Source organism: Ischnura elegans, chromosome X (genome assembly GCF_921293095.1).
Source record: "Ischnura elegans chromosome X, ioIscEleg1.1, whole genome shotgun sequence".
In the NCBI taxonomy this organism is placed as follows: Eukaryota; Metazoa; Arthropoda; class Insecta; order Odonata; family Coenagrionidae; genus Ischnura; species Ischnura elegans.
This window is the reverse complement of record NC_060259.1, coordinates 38,979,819-38,995,945: the sequence shown is the minus strand read 5'-3', so window position 1 is coordinate 38,995,945 and position 16,127 is coordinate 38,979,819. Positions and strand designations below refer to the sequence as shown.

The following is a 16,127-nucleotide window of genomic DNA, read 5'->3' as shown; positions in this document are numbered from 1 at the left end:
TGAAACCCGGGTCGTGCTATTTAAAATAAAGTATGGAATAAAACAAAGTTATTTTATTTTATTCTATAATGAAGCAATTCCACAAAGTAACGCCTCAGACCGTGTCTTATATAAAATGGTGACTACAATATGCTAAGTAGCACCTAAGGAAGTCTCTATCTCATAATCACAAAATTATGCATGAAACCTGTAAGTAGAAGTAGACTTAAACATTATAGTATGAGGTGCTGAGAAGGCAAGCAGTGAATGAAAGACAGTTTTTATCCTTCATCTTTAGTGGTAGTGTAAAACCCGTGTCCTTCTATCCAAAATAATGGAAAATGGCTCTGTAACTGGCAAGTAAGATAGTGATAGAGGACTTCAGCAATAAATTAATATTTAAAATGAGGCATAAAATGTTCCTACTACAGTATATTGTGGTTGATTGGGACATATCCGACAGGCGCTGTCTTCCCAAATTAAGCCTCTGCCCCAATTAGGCGAACTATCCCCTATATGGGCATAAGCTTAATAAATTAGCAATAATAGTAGATTTATTGATTGAAGAATTCTGTTAACCTTAGTTGAAAATATTTTTCACAGCCTCAGGTGACGCTGGATAATTGTCTTTCACGAACTCCTATTGAGCAAAAATTCTTGGTTAATTAGTGAAGAATATGTGATTCCTAAATATTTCATTTACTTATAAACGTGCAAGTATTTTCTGTTCAAATTGTATCCCCTCGTCCGAGGAACTTGTCTTATGTACTCTGCTGCATCTCGTCATCCTCGCCGCACAAACGGAGTGGGCACCTTGTTGCCAACGTAACATTGTTTCAACAAAATCATCTTCACAGTTTTCATTGGTGCCATTGCAGTCCACATTGCCGCTGATATTATCGAACTCTTCATGGCTTGTTACTTGGTGCAGTTTGCAGTTGGATTCACTTTCAGTTTCTGAGGGAATGTTGAAAACTGCATTGAAATATTTGAAACAGCAATGAAAAAAACAATTTGATTTGTTTTACAGGTGACACCTCTTCAGCTTTCAGCCAAATACATTATCACCTGCAGAATTTTCACTTTTGAGCTTAATTTGTTGGAGGTGGATGACGATTTCACAAGGTTATATATACATATAGGAATATTTTTTAACGCACGTGAGCAATCAGGATGCGCAGTACAATTATAAAGTACAAGAAGAATCCTTGTTGATATTCATGCTAATTCCTTATTTCAACTTGTTAACCATTGTGTAAAGCGGCTCGCAGCCATCCATGAATTGCTAGTGGTGTGTTACTGCTTATTCTTAACCCTTCAAAGCATCGAGGCTTAGCATTTATCCTGATAATGAGAATAGTTATTTTATCAGTTCCCGAAATGTTTGAACAACACAAAGCAGTGATGCAGACCATTGCTTTTTTGGAGCCCGTAAGTCCTACATACCTGTAATAAAGAGAGCCATGTGGGGTTGCTCAGTAATGGCCCTGTTTCATCGGCGTTGCAAACGTCATCAGCACAAATATTCTGCAGTAACCTGGGCAGATTGTTCAATTTCCACTCCTCTGCACTCACAACATCAGCACTATTTTTTTCTCTGTGTGCTCTCTTGAATTTAATTTCATTTCTCGTCTTCCATTGAGACAGTCTACCAACTGTTGCCTTAAAATGGTCATATTGGAATGAAAAAACTTTGTAAATTTCACATGAATTTTATTAGCACGACCAGTTTCATCGCTGCGCGACATCATCAGGTGCATATACAGGAAGGCACGGCCTTAAATGCCAAGTATGACCAAGCCATCGGCCAAGTATGACCAAGCTTTACAGCTAGTTCCTCCGACTTCTTTTTTAACATTGGACCACTGATGCAAACCCCTCGTTGGCTCACAATGAAAAAACGTTGATTTGTAGTGCTCTCGACACCCGTGTAGAGGATTTACGAGCAGTCACAGGCCACTTTCTAGGGATACCTTGCCGATATCGAGCTGTGGAGGCTGGTTGAGATGTACTATGTTGCTTGCCAAGAGCTTTTTATTCACAACATCTTGCACAAAATTCAACTTACTCATGTGGTCTGTCCCTTTTCCCCTTTCCATTACACGACTGAGCTATTTCCATTTGAAGATTATAAATTTTCTTCGTTCCTTTCTCTTTTTTCCTCCTCCATCTCAGTATTTGATGCATTCATTCATTTACCGTATAAGCGTGTGTAAGAGGCGCACCCCTATTTTGAGCATCGAAGCTATGAAGAAAAACATTTTGCGGCATTTTTTTTATACTATCGCGCAGTGTTGCAGAGACGTACGCCTGGAATTTCGACAGTTATCAAAATTTCCTCTTTCAATACTAGTTGAAAGAGGAAATTTTGATAACTGCGGCCGTAATAGCGGCATAAGAGGGAGTAGAAAAAGTTCTGATCCTCCCTTCGCATACGCCGTTGCTCTATGATGCTTGTCCTATTCACGAACAATTTTGTTTAAATGCTCTCGCAGGGGTATTGCAATAGAATTGCAGCCGTGGAAATTTTTAAGGCAAAACACGAAAGGCACATAGCATGAACTTTCCCAAGAGCTTGGACAACAATTGGGGCAATCTCAGCGCCGTAGGATTATAACCACGTCGTAGATTTAACGGAGCCACACTCGGCCCTACATCAGCCTATGCCTCTGCCGGTTTGTTTCCTTTCCGAGACCCCCACAGGAAAATAGGAAAATAAAAAGTTACAGGGGAACAATGGAAACGTGTTTCATCCCTACCCCGTCTCACCAACTGATCTTGATCGATCTCCCAGTTTCTGAAGGCCAAATGCTAGGTGAGTCATCTACTGAGCCCGAAGATATCTCGATAGCTTTCAATAATTGTACGACATGCACGAGGTTCAAAAAAAGAAAGAGATCTAACGCGACGAATATCTGAAAAAATTTAAGTTTTTTAAGCTCTAATTGTTTGACACAAAGATTTATATTTACAACAAGGCTACTAGTATTCAAAATAGTCCTAACAGCACAATTTCGGAAGAAACAAGCGTAACATAAGCGCATTCAAACAAGATGAGACGGACTGGAAACTTCAGGCAACGCAAACTGTGTATATCACATTGCTGTGCCGTCGCCCCTTCGCTTTGAAGGTAATGACGTCACATGCAAGATCGGACGTGTTCGTCCATTGGTCCTTCGCTTGTAGCCTCGTTGCTTCGAAGACGGAGGGATCGCGCTCCTTCCCCTCGATCTCTCCTTCCGTGCTCTTCACTCATAAGCATTTCTGATTTCTTCTATCCACAATTTAGTCCAACAATGAACACACTCGTTCGAATTTTTGAAAGCGCAGTTTTTGACACCAATATAATTTTCAGTTGCAATAATCCTCATATTAGCGTCTGAAGATGATTTTTGAAAAATCAGGTCCTCAGCGTAATGGAAATTACTTGGCAAGGCAGATATTGACTATTAACCATGTCCTTCACAACTACGTGTTTCTCTACGTTTGATAAGCGATATGCAGTATAAATGCCGTGGGATGCCCACTCGTGGCAGTAAATTTAGCGTGCCCTTCGGAGCGAAAAACCCCGCGTGATCTTTTCCATGTTCACCTCTGGGGTACCGACGTGACGGCGCGATGCTTACAAAAAAGCTAACAGGAGCATTTTAAAAACACGTCACTAAGGGAGAAACTCCCCTGCCAGCCGCTTGTTTTGACCTAGGGTCTCAGATGACTGACTAACGCTGAAAACCAAGGCCACTCAGTTCTCCTTGGACTTGCGACCGGTGAAGGGGAGGGGGGGAGATAAGAAGTTTGTGTAAGAGGCGCACCCTCATTTTTGGCTGCGATTTCTGGGAAAAAAGGTGCGCCTCTTACACACGCTTATACGGTATTCAGGAGTCATTTTTCTGTTAACTTGCAATTAGTCATTAGAGAACTAACAGTCTAAAACCAGTGCCAGAGGTGTGCATGTTTGGTGAGATTTACTTCATGTTCTACAATCTAAGTGAACCTTATATAAGTAACATTTCTTTAGTGCAGAGAGTTCAATTATACTCTTTTTGATTTCTTGAGTAATATGCCATATAAGGACCTTTTACTGGCTGAAAAAATTGCTATACTGGACAAAATTAAAGACTATCCCCAATCCAGTCATCGTCGTTCAGCTTAACCTTTTCCCTACAAAGGCCGTGTCTTCACAGCTTGAATTTTCCGATGCTAACTAACACCGTTTCTAGCAGGAGTTATAAATGAAAAATAAAACTTTGGAAACAAGTATAATTTATTTGTACATAGCACTAAACATATAAATAATATACCTTGCAATCACACAAATTCCAAATGAACACAAAATCCTTTTACAATACTATTTTACAAATTAGAAACGTGAAAAAAGAATAGAAATTACAAATAAATCAGCGTTTAAAGCAAGAAAACATATTACATAATTATAGACAAATAAAAAAATACAGTTACCATCATTGAAATTATAATATACATATAATATTTACAATTTCATGTCACATGGAAGGCCATGAAACGTGTCGACGCAGAGGGGAGGGTGTCCCTCGCAAGCAGGGCAAAAAAATGTTGTGTCTTTTCTTATCCCTTCTTCTGGCATTCCCGGCACCTTCTTTGCACCGTTCTGTTCCTCTTGGTTTTTTCGTCCACTGGAAGGGTGTGAGGGAAATGCCTTGATCAGTCTATGCCTCTGGAAGGGACTGAAGGGGAAGGGCCTGAAGGGCGAGTGAAAGCAGGTGAAAGTAAAGATTTGATTACCGAAAGCCGAAAGTTATAAAATGAATATCTGGGATGCAATTTCTTGTATAAATAATAGCTTTTGAGGAGGAGAAAGTGGAAGATGTGAATGCCCAACTTCTTATTCCACTTGATTTTTTTGCTCAATTGGATAATAGGACATCATCTGATCAGTGTGATTAATACCCCCCATTGCCTCGTTGTATCTTGCAATTGCCTCAGGTTTGGGTATAGTTCCCCCTCCCCTTCGGCGGGGGACATACATCATTTCGCTGCTATACTGCAAACTGATCATCAGTACTTCTCTCTTGTCTTTCCACTTCATGACGCAGACACCGTCATCAGTGTAGGCATTCACAACTTCCCCCTTCTTTAATTTTTTTGAATTAATTTTGGGAGGATTACCCTACCGGTTAGTTCTCAGAGTTCCCGTACAATATATTGGCCTTCTCCTCCAGTAGTTGGTGGGCCAAATTGACACTGTTGTAATAGTTATCCATAAATAATGAATGGCCAGCATCAAGGTGACCCTCCATTAGTTTATTTACGACAGTGTCAACGTGGCCTCGGCCTCCTACATGAGCGTCACTAGGTCCTTTGTAAACGATAAATCTGAGAACTAAAGCGGAAGGTTCCGTTAGCTTGTACATTTTAATTCTGTATTTATGTTTCTTCCCCTTCAAAAACATTAGGAAAACAAGTCGCCCCCTCCAGAAAAGCATAGACTCATTAATGCAGAGTTTTTGCGTTGTAGTCACGGCCTTAGTTATTGAGTCATGAAAGAGGTTGATTAGGAGGGAATTTTATATAGTCGGTCATTTGGCTGAGGCTGACCAGGTTCTGGATTTTTGGCAAAGTGCAAGTATTGCAAAATACCCAAGAACCTGTCACGACTCATGCATCCCCGAAAGCAGGGAAAGTTAAACAGGAAGTCCTTGCTCCAGAAGTCCAATATGCTATTTAATCGGATTGTTCCCATGTGGTAGAGGACGCCTAAGAATATAAGGAACTCTTCTTTCGTCAAGGACTTCCATTTAACAATCCTTGCTTTTGGGGCTACATTCTGCGCCTTCAGCTCGTTGGCAAATCTATTTGTCTCTCTCACTGTCAATTGGTAAAAGATTAAAAAAGTCTTGGTCTTCTTGAGGTGAAGCAGTCATACCAGGGGTCTGGGTAAATGGAATGGGGTCTATTGTTGGTCTGTCACAAGTCCAGGTGTAGGTGGCCTCTCTGTCTGGCAGTGGTGGCTTAAGAAGAGGTGCTCGGGAGGCCTGATTCTGGGGATAGTAACTCATTACCCTGCAAGGGATCCCCTTCCTCCTCCGACTCATCGTCATCGCTCCCGTTATTTATAGTTTCATTAGTAGAGAAGGTACTGACATCATCTTCGTCAGTTCCACTACCATCATCTTCCTCTTCTAGGAGCCTCTGGAGTTCCTCCGTGGAGGTTATTACTCCCGAAGTTGCCTTTCTCCTCGACTTCGGTGGAGGAATGTCCTCTGGTGGAGGAATGTCCTCAGTAATAGCCTGAGGATCAGGAGTTTGCGGGGGACTGACTTATGACATCGAGGGTTGAGGACTCTCCCTAAGGGTGGATTGCTCCACACCTCTTTTTTTTCCTCCTTGTGTTTTAACCATTCTGAAATGTGATAAATGGAAGCATAGTACGATGGCATACTTTAATGGATTAAAAAAAAACATTTTGGACAATAATATAATTTTCCACTATTTATAATCTCGATAGAAAAATAAAGACCTGATTTTAGTAACATATTGGTGCGATGATGAATGAATAAATTAACGAATATAGCAAAATGATCTTTGTTTATTTTTATATAACTATGGCAAGTTTGGTGTCGTTTTCCATCATTTTAAAAAACGTTTCCGAATATGGTATATATAGCATTCATTAGTGAACATTTAGCGTGTATCGCTATGCTATTAAATGCCGAAGAATAACTCAGATCTATTCCATTCCCATTGTCATAGGCCGGGGTAGGGTGGTTGCCTGCGGAGGATTATATGGGTCTGACCAGCAGGTACCCGGAAACCAGCGGCTGTTCTGTTTTACACAGAGTATGGCCAGAGTTAGCTATTTACTGCCAGGAGATGACATGCATTCCGAAATATTCTCAGAGGGAATCCCCAAGCCAGTCAGTAGACATTTGAACTCTGCTTCATACTAAGAAAATATCCTCTGATGCTGTCCTGCTTAAAGGTTCTTCCGCCCCAATACCTTCATCCCTAATGCTTTTCATGTTGCAATAAACGTTGTCTGCGAAACTTCTGAAAGCAGGGCCATGAAGTGGCACCCCGGCATATGATCAAAGAAAAGAATTTACGGAGAGAGTAAAAGGTGTCTGAAAAGAGTGAAATGTCGAAGACTACTAAGATATTGCTAGCGACCACTTCAACTCCAACTTTCACAACATCCTATCCTGAACGGCCAAATGTCTAACGGGAATGACAACACTTCCATCAACAATTGTTTTTCTTGATTTTCTGATGATGCAGATACCAAGAACACAAAGAGATTTTCATTAGCAAAGAACAAAGATATTTTGTTACGCAGCAAGCGAGTACTGCAAAATTTTAGTAAGAATACCAAAATGTTCTTTGATGTCGTGTCTTATTTTTTATGCTTCCAACATTATGCTAGTGGTAATTAATCACAAATAACAGCAACAACACTTTCAACCTTCAGTAATGAAGGCATTATATTAGAGATGTGCGAATAGTATCCGCGAATACTCGAATACCTCGAATATTAGAAAGTATTCGATATTCGAGGTTTCGAATAGTTATGCGAAAAGTACCGCCTCGAATACCTCGAATACTTTGAATTTCGCGTCATACACTGTCGCACGCACGTCGTTGGTAGTTGACTCGGAAAAATGAAGAGAACTCTAGTCGTTTAGTGCTCGCAGCGCCGTTTTACGCAAGTTGACGAATTACATCAAATTCGTGGATTTTAGCGGTGAAAAGAGTTCGACCAGGGGTACCGAAAATGGTCGGGTGAAAAAATCCAAAAATCCCCGATTCCCCCCACCAGGAGAACCTCAGTGCCGTGGGATAGTGACATTGGCGCATTTCCCACGATCCTTCCCACAATTTTGACCTTGTATTAATCAAAGGATTGTTCATTCATATCCCTTATTGGAATGAAAAATTGCTGGGTGGCAACTCTTCTGGAAAATCCAGGAAGCCAGGGAAGGTCTGAAATTCATTTCAGAGTTTTCATTTTTTCAGAGAAATCGTCGAATACGAAGGATAAATATTTTAAAAAGTTGGGAAAACTGATATGTTGTTAAAGTCATGTTTTTGTTCCTTAGAAATTTTCCTCATCCTCTTACCCATTGGTATAACTTTGATATTTGATCATACCATTCCCAAAATGCCTATCAAGTGGTGCTCCAATAATTTAAAAAATTATTTTTACCTTTCTACTAATTAATATATTTTCTTGTTATTATTTTACCTTATCTCACTGTCATTTTATCTCCCATTAAGATTTATATTCAGTAAAATACATATGATCAAATAGTATGGAAAGTTGCCACAATATTCGCCGAAGTCATTGAATTTCAGTTTGGTATTTGAGTGGCTAATGTGAAATTTAATTTTTCAATTACTTCATAATGAAGCCTTTCCTAATCGTAATATGTTTTAAATTTTATTACAGGTGATAGTAAACGTGCAATGGATGAATATACATCAGAAATAATGATGGGTGGTCGAAACACCATTGCCATCCACAACACTTGTGAAGACTCTCTCCTTGCTGCTCCCCTAATTCTTGACCTGGTGGTGCTCACAGAATTTTTTGGCCGGCTGAAAATTGGCACTAATCTGTTAGAGCCTCCACTGCCCCTACAATGTGCACTGTCATTATTAGGATATTTCCTGAAGGCACCAGTGGGGCCACCAGGGACTCCTGTAGTCAATGCTCTGGCTAAGCAGCGTGCGTGTTTAGAGAATCTCATCAGGGCTTGTGTCGGGCTTTGCCCAGTCAGCCACATGCACTTGGAGCACAGGGTTAGCAGCACTGCATGGTGGACAAGGATGCCACATTCTAAGTCCTAAATATACCATTGATTTTGCTTAGTGTATTTTAAATTCTGAGTTCAGGAAAAAGTCTGTGATGGTGAAGAGAACTGGTTATTAAGAAGTTGCTTTTATTAGTTTTGCAGTTCCATGTGAGCATTTACCTCATTTAGTTCAAATTCCATGTGATAATAATTTAAGTTTTACCATTGTCTTTCACCTATCCATGTTGACGTTACCTACTCAGGTCAGGGCTTATAGTTGTCTGGTTTTAATATTCATGACACGTAATGGCAACCTGGTTTTATGATTTTTGATATCCTGTTGTTTACCTTATGAGCATTATGTAATTATTTCTAATTCATTAATGCATTTTTTTATTTTTATAATAGTGGAGTCCTGAATATCTGAATATGCATAATCCAAGTGTCTGCTTTATCCAAAAAGCTCCATGGCAAAACTTTTTTCAATGACAAGTTCATTTGTGTTGTTTATGGTACAGTTCTTTTAGGTATATCAGCTGCACTTTTAAACAAAAATGCTCATGCAAAATACTACGATGATATGCATGCTGAAACAACACATGGCAAAATAATAGAGTGACAATCAGTTCCATGGTCGTATGCATTGCATATGCTTGTGATTTGCTCTTCCATTGCAAACGGGCTTTCTACTATTATTTCGGCTAGTTCGAAAAGGGTTTGGTCTCATTTAGTTTGGATAAGCGGTACTCCACAGTATTTTACTTTTATGCCCCAGTATTATCATGTGATCTATATTTTGGACCCAAAGGCATGATGGTGTCATCTCATTTACCACCAGTATTATGTTTGCATTGTTGGAGACTTAAATGACATGAAAATTGCATTTCCCAATAATTGTAAAACATTCATAATAAAAATTCCTGTCTTGATTTATGCTTCTTTTCATCATTTCTTTGCCACTGCCCTCAAAATGTAACTATTAGTTTGTATCATAGTGCATACAGTTTTTAATTAATGGAAATAAGATATTTTCTTGCATATTGATAATACTCATCTTTTCTTGTATTGTAAGTTGGTTGTTTGCTCAACCCCTAAAGGCTGAGCTCAGCAGCTCTCAATTGATTGTATTTTCTATTTTGACTGGGCAGGGAATTGTTCCATGTGTTAAAGTTCTAGGTTTGCGGAATAAACTTCATGAAGTAAGCTGAACCTGGAAATGGTTAAGTGGCTCCATTTGCAATGAGTATTTGAACATGTTCCTTTGTCAGTGATACATGTATTGCTTAGCTTCACTGTAGGTTACCCTGCGGGGAGGGGTATAGAGAATACTCCCGCAGTATCCCTGCTTGTCGTATGAGGCGACTAAAAGGGTGTTCAGAAATTGTGGAAGGCAACTCGCAGCAGGAGATGTGTTTGATCAGATCTCAAAAATCCACTATCACTTAGTGCAAGCATCACTTTAGCTCTACCAATTATGTAGTTAGTTATTGACAGGGGATGGAGTGGATGGGACAAAGATATTGCACAAACTAGTTTTAATAATAAACAATCACTGCCCATATTGTCATTGCATTATATATGGACTAAAGCTAAATTTTAGTTTCAAATCATTTTTGATTAGGTCAATTGGCACCAAAGTAGTGGACTTAAGAATTCTACACAGCCAATACCAAGTAGTGAACTGACAAGGCTGACCATACCAAGAAATAATGTTGTCACCCAACATTACTAAGAGATCTAGAGCTTAAACAGTCATCACAATAAGGAACCCTATTGTCAATTTGTTTTGCAGCTTGCCTATGATGGGGGTAATACCCAAATTATTGCCAAAATTATCAATGCACTTGCAGAAATTTGAAATTGCTGGCAAAACATGCAATAATGAAGGAAATGTAGAAAAAAATCTGTACTTATTAAAGAATTTTAGGGTTGCTTGTGACAGGAAATTTGGTAAAACCCTGCAGATAGAGGTATAAATAATACACAGTATCCCTGCTTGTCGTACAAGGCGACTAAAAGGGTGTTGAGGAATTGTGGAAGGCAAATCGCAGCATCTGTGACCACCACCCCAATTCCATCTCTTTTTGGTGAATACTGGAAACTTTGGGCATGACACTATACCATGCAATCAGCGATTCGTCTCCCCAAGGGTAAAAGCAGAAGTATGAGAAGGGGAAACACCCCTCTTCCTCCGGGGGGGGGGGGGGAGCTCAATGTTATGTGGAGCACCAACAACAGTGACTAATAAGCCATCTGCTCAATTGGGTATGGACATGTCACCCAGTTTTATTTAGAAAGCTTTTTTCTATTTATAAGAATTATATATTCTAAATACTAAGATTAAATTTTCTAGACACTTAAAAACTATATTTCTTTATATTGTGACGGAACCCATTAAATATGTAGACCTAACCAAAAAGCTTTCGTGAAACTTGGCCGCTACAGCATCCACATTGAAGTGACATCATGACTTTAAGCCTGTGATTGGCGTAAATGAGAGATTATATGAGTAAAATGGCATTCCGATGACATTAATCACTATTATTTACAATAATCGTTATTGCTAAGTAAGTCTTCTCAAAAGTCAAGTAAAACTTAAGACTGAATATTAACCTCTCGAGTCCCATAGCTTTGGCTAATTAATTTTCTTTTCCAAAACCCACCGAAAATCATCTTAATCTCCGAGAGAATTCTTTTATCAGTTGCACACATGCATTCAACGACTATCTACCACAATGATATCAATTCTGTATTACAGAGACGTAACTGATAATATGCTTAGGGGGGATGGGATGGCCTGGGGTAGAACTAAGCTTTAGAATAGCTCTTCTTCCCTAAGCAAGGGGGCTAATTTTTGAAAAATGACATGCCTAAAATGCAAATAACATCTTTTTAGCTCTACAGATTTTACTTTACCCAGATACGGTTATTACATGTCAAACCTGGACGATATTGTTAAATATTTTTTTTCTACTTAACTGTTTCCTTTTCTATCTGCTCACTCCCCTCCCCCCATAGTTACGCCACTGCTGTATTAGCTGCCCCATTCCTTGGCTAGATACCATCATGCATTCCGGAATCCGGAATATCAGATTCAATAAAGTGCTTTTCGCAAACAACTTGCGGATGTTTGACGGTAAAATTATCACGAGGAATGCACCTCTACCACTCAGCTCATAGGCTTTCTTCCTTTGGGACCAAGAAGACATGCACCTTTTCTAAGTTAGATTAATAACCAGAGGTACAACCTGGCACGATACATCTTCTGCCCACCATTTTCCTTTTTAACCGAAATAGAGTTTTTCAAACTCGTACACACTCGATAAACGATATACTATACGAAAATCTGGCCTCCTTTGCAGGGAAAGACTAAAAAAAAAAAACGTGGTTTATCGCAATGAATCACCAAAACACTTACTTCCCATACAATCATAAGGCTGACGTCGGGCGAGTGCATACCTTTGGCCAATGAGATAAATGTCTTCGTCATTTTCTCTTTCCCTACAATACGCGGGTACAGGGATAAATTTCTTGCTCTATCCTCCCCAAAAATTCCAATTAGTAATGCATTCGCCCATACTGCCTTTTTTGTTGTTTTCTTCATTATAGCTGCACTTTCAGCTTCAATTTCGTATCTGGAGCCTATCGACACCTAAATGAAGAATGAAATGTTTACAGATATATTAATAGATGCCTTGGTGCTAATCCTTAAATTATAAACTATGCCAGTACTTATGACAAACATTTTGAAATCGTTAAAATCGTATCTCATCATCAAGGAGGTCAATGTACACACCGCAGTTTCCTCATCAAGGTGGTTAATGATGAAATGCGCAACAGGATATCCTACTCCATACTCGTCAGGTATAATGAAATTAAGCAAATGAAATTTATACTGGTTGGTGTCAGGAGTTGAGTCGATGTATTAATCCTACTACAACCTGCAACTATTTCAGAAGTCCGTTGTTTATTCTGTATTCCCGGCACAAAAAGGTCTGAGCTATGCAGAACATGATTGAGGCCATCATTCCCTATCTCGACTGTTTGACCTAATGGTTTGTAAATTACAATCGAATCTTTACATTCCTCTGTCATTGAATATACAAGCAAATAAACAGCCTCTGCATCATCCTTATGGATAATTTTTTTTCAAATTTAGGCCATATCTCATTTTGTTTATCTGACTTGTAGATATAAAATGCTCTTTGAGTGGCATTTCATCTTTTATATCTGAGTTAGAAGGCTGTAATGACTCCTGCATAGTGTGGACCGGCACACCTAGTTCTAATAAGCTATTAATATGAATTTTGGTAACTTAATCCCACCTATAGAATAAGATATTTTTAAATTCTAAGCCATGATTATGGGCTGAAATATATTTCACATACACTTTTAACCATTATCCTTAACAATACTCCTCGAGGAGCAGTTAGTATTTATTGGGCATAAGGCCATACTTCGTTTTCCTGCTGGTCCTAGCAGCTACGGTGATTATTAAATTTGCAGAAATAGTACTCAGTTGCGGAATTCCCATTACCTTGCGGCCGTGAATGCTTAACATAACATAGGTTGTTTCTATCACATTGGTCTTTCTTCCACACTAAAAATTCCTACATGTCCCTGAAAGTAAAGTTTTGGAGTGAAATTTCTTCCTTGGAGTGAAATCTCTTCCATTTCTTCAGTGTGTAAATGTTGCACCATCACGGAATGGGTTTGGAACTGAAATTTACAAGATGAGGACGAGATATTGATTTTGATACCGAAGGCTGACATGTTCTCTTATGCATACTAAAAGTACATTTGATCGAATAATATACCTGGCAGACTGAGTAATCCCTAGGATAAACAATGCAATCATTCATCTTTCCACATGCTCTTTTGTGTTTATAAAATGTGGATCTGGATTTATTAATTTTATGGCAACATTCAAACTTTCGTGGATAAATAGAAGACCAATACCTTCCTCAGCTGAGCCACGATTTCTGATATGATATTGAGAAGATAATCCAATAGATTAAGTACCCAAACGCCATTATGATTATAAAAAAGTCTCATGTCTATGGTTGCTGCAATTAAAATCGATTTTGTTGAAAATACATTTGTGGCCTTTCATCGAGCGAGGAAAATAATAGTGGGCTTGAATACCAATAATCGACAAACATTTAATGGCCTTTTCTTAAATATGGCTCCATCAAGGTGCGAACGATATCCCCTGATTTCCCCAAATCTTCATTTTGCGGCAAAATGTCAGTGCTTGCTCCCGTGTACACTACAAAATCAAGGACATAGCCCGTTTCACAGTCACTAAGGGCGAAAGACTTTTGCCGAACTGGCTACTCTTGGAAGGCATACCTTTTGTTTGAATGATAGCCCTCCTTTAAATAACAAGATTTCGTCAATGCACAAATTAGCGAATTGAGAAAACATTGCCTTGAATGTCTTTCTATGTAGATTAATGACAGGGCGAATTTCGAAGAGGCTGTAACCTTGATTTGATTGCCTGTCATCCGAAAAATGCATCATTCGCAGGGTCATCACATATCTATCTCTGGACATTAATGTGCGAAATATTGGCGACACAAGAAGAGTCTTTTGACCAATACTCATGATTTGCTATTTTTAGTGCGCGGCATAAACAAGGAAATCGCCAAAACACAATACATTTCTGCAACTGTGATGTCTTTTCAGCTCATCACCCTGGTAAAAGTTTCCCCCCTGGAACGGTTCCGGGGGGATTTTCGGAGGGGAACCCGTTCCAGGGGGGGACCCGTTCCAGGAGGGGACCCGTTCCAGGAGGGGACCCGTTCCAGGAGGGGACCCGTTCCAGGAGGGGACCCATTCCTGGAGGAGACCCGTTCCAGGAGGGAACTGTTTCCCTCTGAAAATCCCCCCGGAACTGTTCCAGGGGGAATAATTTTTTTGGGGAAAGCGTACCCTTCTGAATATCCCCCGTGGAACATCTTCAAGACAGAACTACGTTCTCTGAGGAAAAATGTATCCATGGAATCTTCAATCTAAATGTACCATCACAAAATTGTTTTCTCTGAAAAATGAGCAACTCTTAACTTAAATTTCGGCCATAGTCATGGGCCAGGGTTTACCAATCCCCACAGATATTCACTGCTCCCATGAAATTGGATGGACATACATAAGCACATCAGTCATAAACCATTACATATATTCTCGACCAACAAACCCCTGTAAAAGTGTTTTAAATTTTTTATGATCCCTTGATCCATGGGCTGGACAACAGAGGTCATGTTGGCTGCGAAAAAAACCACTCACATTTTCCATTACAGGTATGGTGTTGTGTGCCGTGCAATTGTCGATGAAAAGGAGAACCTGTCGATTTTCTTTAACAAACCTTTTGTCCAACTTCATTAGCCACTTCGCAAAAAGGTCACTTGTCATCCAAGCCTTAGAACTGCTGACATTCTACTGGTTTAGACTTGACATTTTTAAAGCAACGAGGATTGGCCGATTTTCCTATCATTAGCAAAGGCAGCTTTTCCGAACCATCCATATTAGCGCCAACCAATAGCGTGATTCTTTCTTTGCTTAATTTCCCTCCGTGGCACTTTTCGTCTTTAAATGCAAGTGTTTTGTCAGGAGTGCATTTAAAAAAAAGACCGGTTTCGTCAACGTTAAAAATATTTCTCGGGTCTCTGTCCTGGATCATCTCTTCCAGATCTCTCTTCCACTGGTTAGCTTCCTGTAGGTTCACGGCCCCACTTTCACCACAGACTGCCTTAAACAAAATTTTATTGCGCTCTTTAAAACCATCCAGCCACCCAGTGCTAGCTTTAAAATTTTGCTTTCCTAATTCTTTAGCAAACTGCTCAGCCTTGATCCTAATCAGAGGACCACTTACAGGAACTTTCTTGTCTCTTGTCTGCTTGAACCATTTCAGCACACAGTTGTCGACATCTGGATTTCCTGGCTCTCGCGATCGTTTCCTGTCTTTATCAAATTCCTCTGCACTGCTGAGAATTTTATATTTATTTTTTAAGTAAGTCGATAGGGTGTTGGGTGGAATTCCAAAGTCTTTCGCGATTTCAGATTTTTTCTTTACTCCTTTTTCCACTTCTTTAATCACACTGACTTTTTCAGCTAATGTCAAAGTTTTATAAGACCCTGGTTTTTTCGATGACGTTGATGCCATGATCACTACACAGTACACTCACTAAAAGTTAAGATTTGGAGAAACCGACCCTAAGACATCAGCAAACCTACGTTAGGTAACGGCCTTCACACGAAACGATATAAACCACGCACAATGCGACACATGCGACACGCAATGTAGGGGGAGTGTCGGGTGTCAGGTACAATGACCTTGGAACGCGCTGCGCCGTCTGTTGCAAGCAGGGTTGAGTTATTTTT

At 39.6% G+C, this 16,127-nt stretch overlaps 2 protein-coding genes across 7 annotated transcripts in view; one reads left to right on the top strand and one right to left on the bottom strand.

Moving 5' to 3' along the window:
• LOC124170728 (inositol-3-phosphate synthase 1-B) overlaps positions 1 to 9,680 on the top strand; it is a 33,405-nt gene extending 23,725 nt beyond the window's left edge. For all 6 annotated transcript variants that reach the window (XM_046549626.1, XM_046549622.1, XM_046549624.1 and 3 more), the window contains exon 7: positions 8,402 to 9,680. In XM_046549626.1, the coding sequence (XP_046405582.1) occupies positions 8,402 to 8,802 (401 nt within the window). In that variant the 3' untranslated portion in view covers positions 8,803 to 9,680. The remainder of the gene's footprint in view (positions 1 to 8,401) is intronic.
• Positions 9,681 to 15,165: 5,485 nt separating this feature from the next.
• On the bottom strand, positions 15,166 to 15,909 carry LOC124171133 (tigger transposable element-derived protein 4-like). Its single transcript, XM_046550271.1, has one exon. It carries the CDS (start codon positions 15,907 to 15,909, stop codon positions 15,166 to 15,168), a length of 744 nt encoding a protein of 247 aa, XP_046406227.1.
• Between the last annotated feature and the right edge of the window lie 218 nt (positions 15,910 to 16,127).